Source organism: Pteropus vampyrus, unplaced genomic scaffold (assembly GCF_000151845.1).
Source record: "Pteropus vampyrus isolate Shadow unplaced genomic scaffold, Pvam_2.0 Scaffold104, whole genome shotgun sequence".
Taxonomy (NCBI): Eukaryota; Metazoa; Chordata; class Mammalia; order Chiroptera; family Pteropodidae; genus Pteropus; species Pteropus vampyrus.
In genome coordinates, this window is record NW_011888885.1 from 5,821,763 (window position 1) to 5,829,124 (window position 7,362).

At 59.2% G+C, this 7,362-nt stretch overlaps 1 protein-coding gene across 1 annotated transcript; it reads right to left on the bottom strand.

The window, feature by feature from the left end:
- Nucleotides 1–2,799: 2,799 nt before the first annotated feature.
- NXPH3 (neurexophilin 3) lies at nt 2,800–7,288 on the bottom strand. The gene is made up of 2 exons (XM_011365096.2): nt 6,892–7,288; nt 2,800–4,527 (listed from the first exon to the last, which is right to left on the bottom strand). Exons 1-2 carry the CDS (start codon nt 6,943–6,945, stop codon nt 3,823–3,825), a joined length of 759 nt encoding a protein of 252 aa, XP_011363398.1. The 5' UTR covers nt 6,946–7,288; the 3' UTR covers nt 2,800–3,822.
- Between the last annotated feature and the right edge of the window lie 74 nt (nt 7,289–7,362).

The following is a 7,362-nucleotide window of genomic DNA, read 5'->3' on the forward strand; positions in this document are numbered from 1 at the left end:
ACATATCCACTCTATAATCCAGGTCACCCCACAACCTTCAGCTGCCCCCACCACACATACACACCCTTTTCCCAGCTTCCCTACCCGCCCACTACCTCATGCATCTCTGAGCAATGGACCTTGCCACCAGAGTCTGCCACATGCAAGGTCACCAGTATTCCTGCCAAGAAGAGAGGAGGTGACTCAGTTCCTACTTGCTCATCCTAGGAAAGGAGAATGAGGGGGGAGGGAGGAGGGATATAGATACCCATTTGCTTTTGCTTAAAGCTTCATCATAAAGAAGACTCAGCTTTGCTGCCACGTGACCTAATGTGTGTTCCCTCCAGTTAGCTTCACAAACTTCTGGGAAGATTCACCCCATTAGAGATGGGAATACTGAAGTCCAGACAGTGCCTGTGCCAAGACCGAAGGGCAGAGGTGCTCTCCAGCTGTTCTGATGCTTAGAAAAGAACAAAGTCCCCCACAACCCGCCATGTCCATATGCATGCAGTCCTTGCCCTCAAGGAGACTCCAGTCTGACGTAGGAGGTACAGACGCTGGCCCCAGGGACTCCCCAGTCTGCTGATACTAGGTTGTATCCTCAAAGAGCCCCCTGTCTAGTAGGCTTGTCCCAGAGGCTCCACTCAAATGAAAGAGACGAAGCCTTGGCTGAGGTGGCCCTCAGCTAGGTTGAACAGTTGGGGCAGCAGGACCACAAGACCAGCAGCCCGGTCACTGAAGGGCAGTGATGGGGCAGGCCAAAGGTTTGGGGTGAGGGCAGGACCTACAGCTTCTCTCCGGGAGAGAAAATGAGCTCCTTCCTGAGGAATCTGCTCTCCTGTGAGTGTTGGAACAGTGAGAGGGGGAGGTCTGAGCACCTGCAGGTGACTAGCGGTCCACCTCCCAGGGGGATGGACTAGACATTGCTCACCACGAGGGCAGAGGTTGGCACCTTTGTAGCCAGAGGCAGCTGACTACAAAGGGGTGAGGACAAAAGGGGTGCAGGAAGTGTTGTGATGGCGAGAATAGTGGGGCCCAGAGGGTGGTTCCAGAAGGGTTAGGATTTTGGAGGAAATCTGTTAGAAAGATCCTAGCTGAGAAGAGCAGCAGGGAGACGGAGAAGGCAGAAAAGGAGGATGAGGCGGTGGAGTGTGAATGCCGGTGAAATGAAGTTATTAAAATGAACCCACCCCCCTGCGCAGGCAGAACTGTGTGCCAGGCAGCCTGGCCTTCCAGCTGTCAGCAGCATCTGGCTCTCCGCAGGAGGGGAGCCAGAGGGGGTGGGTCAGAGTGCCCCCAGGTCCTGCCGATAGTTCAGCCAGGCCAGACGGAGGAGGGGCCCAGGGCCGCCCCCCTCCTCCTCTTTTCCCAGTGTCCACAGGGCTTGGGTGGGGGTGGGGAGGGGGGCTCCTGGCTGATGTCCAGTGGGGGGGTGTCCACAGGTGGGACAAAAACCAGGTTCCAGTAACCCTAAGACTCCATGGCAGGGCCTGAGCCCCTGGGTCTCTTTCAAGTCTGCAGGGCAGGAAGAGAGAGCCGTGGAGGAGTGGAGGAATGTCTCAAGTCTGCTCAGGAGAGATGGCCCCAGGCAGCATGGTGCAGGGGAAAGAAGTGGAAGAAGAGTGTGAGCTTCTCAGTCACTTCATAGAACGAGGTGGCGCCCGAGGCCCCGTCTAGCTCTGCTCTGCCGTGTGAGGGGTCTAGTCCATGCTGAGTGCTGTTGGACGGGGGAGACAGGCTGGGGGTGGTGAGACTGTCTTCTCCTCATGCTAGGACTCTTCTCACTGTGGCTACACAGTCAAAAGGGACCCAGGGGACCGAAGTCCTGCCCTCCCAAGAGAGCAGACCTAAAATGACCTCCAGAGAGGGCACTGTGATCTTGGTAGTGGGGGCCCAGCCTTCCCCTTGCTGAGCCCCAAAGGACCCAGCCAACTCTCAGATGAGGTGCCACTGGCAGCCATCTGTTCTGAGGCCGTCCTGTCAGCTGAGGCAGGGGGATGGCTGCTTTCAAGCTTCCTTTTGTCTCCATTCCACCCTGTCCTGTTCTTTCCCCAGCAAGTCATCAGATTGAAAAACCAATACTCCTGATTCTCTGAAAGGACCTTCCCAGGACACTACTCCAGAGAAGCAGGTGAAGGAAAGTCACAGTTAGGAGATGGCATCACAGGTGTCTCCTCATCCTAGGGAGCTGGAGCCAGGAAAGAACTTAGAAGTCATCTGAGAGATCCTCAAAGTATGGCGAGCCAGGAACATCAGTGTCTACCTAGGCACTGGCTAGAAAGGCTAATTCTTCAGCCCCACCCAGACCTACTCTGGAATGCAACCCAGAAATTTGTTTTAACAAACCCTCTTGGTGGTTCGGAGACCCACTCACATTTGAGTACCTCTGGGCTGGGCCAGCTCCTCATTTTATAGAGAAGGAATAGAAAGAGACCCGGAGATTGTGAACTTGCTCAAGGCCACAGAGCAAAATACTCACAGAGCTGGGACCCCCACTGGGCCCACCAGGATGGCAAACCAGGGAAGCAACAAGGAACAAACACCCTTCTATGGCTTATCCCACATACCATCTCTCCCTCTCTGAGCTGCTTCTGCAGATGCCACCCCCACCTGTTACCAGTGCCAAGCATAGTGTTTGCCCAGCCTCCTCAGGGGCTGGGGAGGGAGCCCTGGTGCCCTCAGTGGGCATCGGCTCCCACGAATGTTGGAACCCTCAGCTCTAGACTCCAGGAAATGCCCTGCTGCCGTCAGAGAAATGCTGGCTGGACCACAGGGTGCCCCGGGCCCTTTCCCCCAACAACTCAGAATGCAATGCCCTGGGAAAGCTTTATTCCCTGCTCCACGAACAAGATTCTGCACACAGAAGTTGACGATCAGGTGATTTCACAAGGCCTCCCCGCCCCCCACCCCCAGACAGACACCACGGAACAGGTCCAGCACACCCTCTGCAGTCTGGCTTCCCCCAGCCCTACAGTCCAAGAGGGGAGGCACCCTCTCCACCCGAGGGAGCCCCAGTCTGACAGGCAAGACTGACGGTTGAAGGGTGGCTCACTGGACAAGGATGCTCCCAGAGGAGCCAGCAGAGGTGGGGTGCAGGAGGGACACACAGCGCACAAGCAGACTGTCTCAGCTTAAGGAATTGTGTCCTATCAGCACGGGGAAGGGCGGGGAGCCATGGCAGGAGAGGGAATATTGGAAAGGGGCGGCCTGGCTCAGGCAGATGGTCTATTTGTCAAGACATCGAAGACTCCAGGAATACCACTTCAGCTTCGAGCCGAGGTCAGTCCAGTCCAGAACAAGGGGCTCAGGGCTGCCCACTGAGTGAGGCTGGAGAGTTCCTTCTGCCTCCACCCTCGAGTGCTGGCTCCCAGGAGGCCCTGCCTCAGTCATTCTTTGCTGCCTACTTGGCGTCCGCGCTGATGAAATCCCCCTCTCTTTGTTGCTGTCCTGTCTCAGGATGGCAGGGAGGGAGCCAAGGTTTTAGGCTCCTCTCCATGGCTTTATAGGGGCCACACTGGTCTGCCTGCCCCAGCGGCCTCCTGGACGCAGCATCTGCCTGTCCCTCAACGGGGACGCCCTGTGAGGCTGCACAGAGAACCCACTCCTCCTCCAGTGTGTGCCTGTGTCCTAGTCACTCCACAAGCTCAGGTTGGGGCCAGCACATGGGACCCCCTTCCCTACCACTTGAGATTTGGCCCTGGCCCCACTTGGCATCTCCTTCTCCCTACCCTACTCCCTGCCTGAGGCCCCTCCCCTTCCCTGCTCAGTGTCCAGACAGATGGCCTCCTATGTGGGCAGGCCTGTCCTTCTAGCCCTGGCCTGGCCTCTGTGGCCTGCCCAGTGTCAGCCAGAGGGGTAATAGGGAGTATCGCTGTGGTAGTTGTAATCTGGGCACACCTTCTGGACCAGTCTATAGTCCGTGCTGTAGAAGGCGATGAAGACGCAGACGACTTTGAAGGGCTGGGAGCAGCTCCAGGTGGCTGAGCTCTGAGCGTGGTCTCGGGAGCAGGTCTTGGCTGGGTCGTGGGTGCAGAGCGAGGTCCGACGGCCCCGTTCCACCTTCTCCCACTCCATTCGGCAGTTGAAGATTTTGGAGGCCTTGGCTTCGATGAAGATCTGCTGCTCCTGGTGGAACTCTACGGCTTTACTGGGGGGCACGAGGCTGATGGAGATGTTGCCCTGGCCAGTGGCGTTGTGTCGGAAGTGGACGCTGAAGGTCCCGTTGCCGTGGTCCACGATCTTCCCTGTGACGAGCAGGTTCAGGGCGACCGTCTTGATGTTGGAGTAGAAGTCACCCCAGCCGAAGATTTTCTTCACCTTGGCTGACGGTGGGGGGGTGTGGTTTGGGCGGCTGGGGGGCTGCCCAAGGACGCCCCATGCCTCTCCAGGTGGAGCCAGCAGCCCTAGGAGAGTAGAGTTGGCCATGGGACGGGACTTAGGTGAGATGTGGCCCCGCTTCCGAGGCATCCGGGGCCGGGGCTGGCTCTCGTGGTCATCACGTTCAGGGTCCTCGGAGCCAGGGGGACCATCATCCTGGCCACAGGTGACCTGTGGAGGGAGTTGGGAGGAGAGTGAGAGCCCTGTCCCCAGAGAACCCAGGAGTTCCGGTCCATTGCTCCCCACTACCAGCATCATCTCTCCCTGTCTCTTCTGCTGATTCGGGGCTGAGAGGCCCCTACACACTGACCACTTATGCTAGAGGGGTTGGGCATACACTGTATCTCCTGTCATGTTCCCATCTAGTGTTCTGACACTCAGGTCACCCCTACCACTTCTCTCCACTGTCTTGCCTCTGGCCACTATTCAAAGTCTAAAAGTATGGCTGAGAATTCTCTACGGTGGATCACTACCCCTAAGGAGTGCCCAGCTCCTGATTCTGGGAGATCCCCTGTCTGATGGCAGAAGCATATCCCTGGGCTGACAGAGCTCCCAGACATAAGGGAGGCAGGGTCCTCTGCCTCTGTGAAATCCCAGTTTGGTAGCGGAGGCATAACCTCTGCCTTCGAAGAGCCCCAAGTCAAATAGGGGAGCTCCATCCTATGCTGGGAAAGTTTGGCGGAAGAGGTGCAGCTCCGCCTTTGGGACTTTCCAGTCTGCCAGATGAGACATCATCCTATTTATTCTAAGGCAGTTTCTACCCTCAGAGGCAATGAGAATCAACAGACAACAGAATAAGAAAATGGAGCCCACTGACATTCTAAAATACAAACGCAGTTTAGGTTTTTGCAGGAGGGCTAGGGGGAGACCTGGAGTGAATTCCACACCCAGGGTGGCCAAGCAACTGGAAAGCCAAACACTCCCCTGGGGACCTCTGATGATGACATGCCAGGACATTACTTGCATTATGGGGTAAGAGTTATTATTCCCATTTCGCAGATGAGGACACCAGCACTCAAAAGTTACATCACTGCAAAGCTAAGTCACATAGGGTCAGCTCTCCCACTTCACTGCACACACCCAGCCTCACAGACAAGATGTGTCCTTTTATAGGAGTTTAATCCAAGCCCCATTCCTATCCTAAATCTCCTGTAAAACTGCCAAGGCTCTGCTGGATCAGCTTTGGCAAGAGGCTACACCTGGGAAGGCTTCCTGGAAGAGTTTGGGGGTGGGGGCGGGGAGGCAGAAGGACAGCCTGACCCAACCCAAAGGCAGGACAGCTCTGGAGGGCATCAGGGAGTAGACGGGGTTTCCTGAGGGCAGCAGCCTGGTGTTTGTGTGCTCAGCTTTTGAAGAGAGCACTAGCCCTATGTGTTTGTTACCAGCATCCAGGGCACCAGCTCACAGCTGGGTGCCATCTGGATTTGCTGGCATCCCTGGGGTGAGGATGGGGGATGCCTGAGGGCTGCGGTCTGGAGGGCTCCTAAGGAGTTTGGGGTCTTCATGCACTCTGTTTTGGCCTTGGCCATGGGTTGTGTGCAGTGTCCCCGCCTGCCAGGCCCCAGGGGTGGAATGGAAGGACAGCAGGAGAGGCTCCTGGGGGCTGCGGACCCGTGTGTGCTTGGCCCTGGGGGTCACAAGGGCCTGAATGGCTAGAGGGTGGGGAGAAGGGCAGCAGGTGGGATGTGGGAAGGGAAGCGTTCTTCCACACAGTGAGTGGCAAAGGGGAGGTGGCAAAGGGGATTATTGTTTTGGGGAAAGGGGCAGATCCAGATGTGAGGCTGAGGCGTCTTCACGACAGGATGCAGATGCAAGGGACGGGGCGCCGAGGGCGGGCGCTGGGTCCGAGGGGAGTTAAGCCCTGGCCTGGAACCTGGATGGGGCTCCCCAGCGTTCTGGGCCGCCCGGCAGCCGCGAGCGGGAGCACGGAGAGCTGTCTTTGGGCGGCCGGCTCAGCTGCCGCGAGCGCCCTGGGCGGGAGCCGCCTGCCCAGGTCCTGTGGGGCTCGGGCTGCGCGCGGCCGGGAGAGGAGAGGAAAACAACAGGCGGGGAGGGCGGGAGCGGGAGGGAGCGGGAGCGAGGGACGCGGGTCTGCAGCCTGGGGGACCCGCAGCCCTCTGGGTCCTTGAGGTCAGGGAAAACGTCTTTCTTATTGCCGCCCCACGCCCCCCGACCTGGCCGGTCACCAGCTCCACAGCCTCACTCCCTACGCCCCCTCCGCGCAGTCCTGGCTCCAGGAAAGGGTCGGGGAACCCTTGGCGACCTGGCCCGCGGCCTTTTCCCTCGTGCTGGTCACACCTCCCGCCACCAGCGGCCGAGTGGGTGGGCCAGCCAAGCACTGGCTCTCCGCCCCTATTAACCCTTTCTATACTGTCTCTGGCCTCGGACCCGCCCTCTCCCCCAGGCTCCAGGCGTCCCCTCCATCCCGGGGATGCTGGGGGGAAGGGAGAAAGTTTTCGGGCTTGGAAGCTTCCCGCGCTCTCCCCCAGTCCTCCGAGCCCCCGCCCTCCCCGCAGCTCCCCGCCGACCGCTCACCAGATAGAGGCTGCCCTGCACTAGGAACACGAAGCAGCAGCGAGTCAGTTGCATCCTCCTCCTTTGCTCTCGTGCCGCTTTCTCTCCTCTTTTCCTCTCGCGTCCCAGGCCCCTGCCTCACCCCTGCTCTTTCAGGAGCGCCGTCCCATGCTCCAGTCGCCGGGGATTCGCGGCCCTGGCTTTTGCTAGCTACCCAGGACCGACCCCGCCCCCTTCGGTCCAGCTGTGCAGCCGCCGCCCCCTTCCCCTGGTCCAGCTGCGCGCGGCGCGGCCCCTTCTCGAGGTCCCAGATGCGCGTCCCGAGCGCCTCGAGGGGCCCCAGCTGCGCGGTGGCTCTGCCGCTCCAGATCTGCGCTCGGCGCCCCCTCGGTTCCAGCGGCGCCGCTCTCGCCCAGATGTGCTGAGGACCCGCGCGCGCGCCCGTCCCTGGTGCTAATTCTCCAGACCAGACGGCCCCTCCCGCCCCGTCGC

Bases quoted from the DNA above. Each gene is read 5' to 3' on its own strand.
- NXPH3 (XM_011365096.2), bottom strand. From the start codon at position 6,945: ATGCAACTGACTCGCTGCTGCTTCGTGTTCCTAGTGCAGGGCAGCCTC. The intron at 4,528-6,891 runs GTGAGCGGTCGG...CTCCCTCCACAG, and splicing joins TGCAGGGCAGCCTCTATCTG to GTCACCTGTGGCCAGGATGA.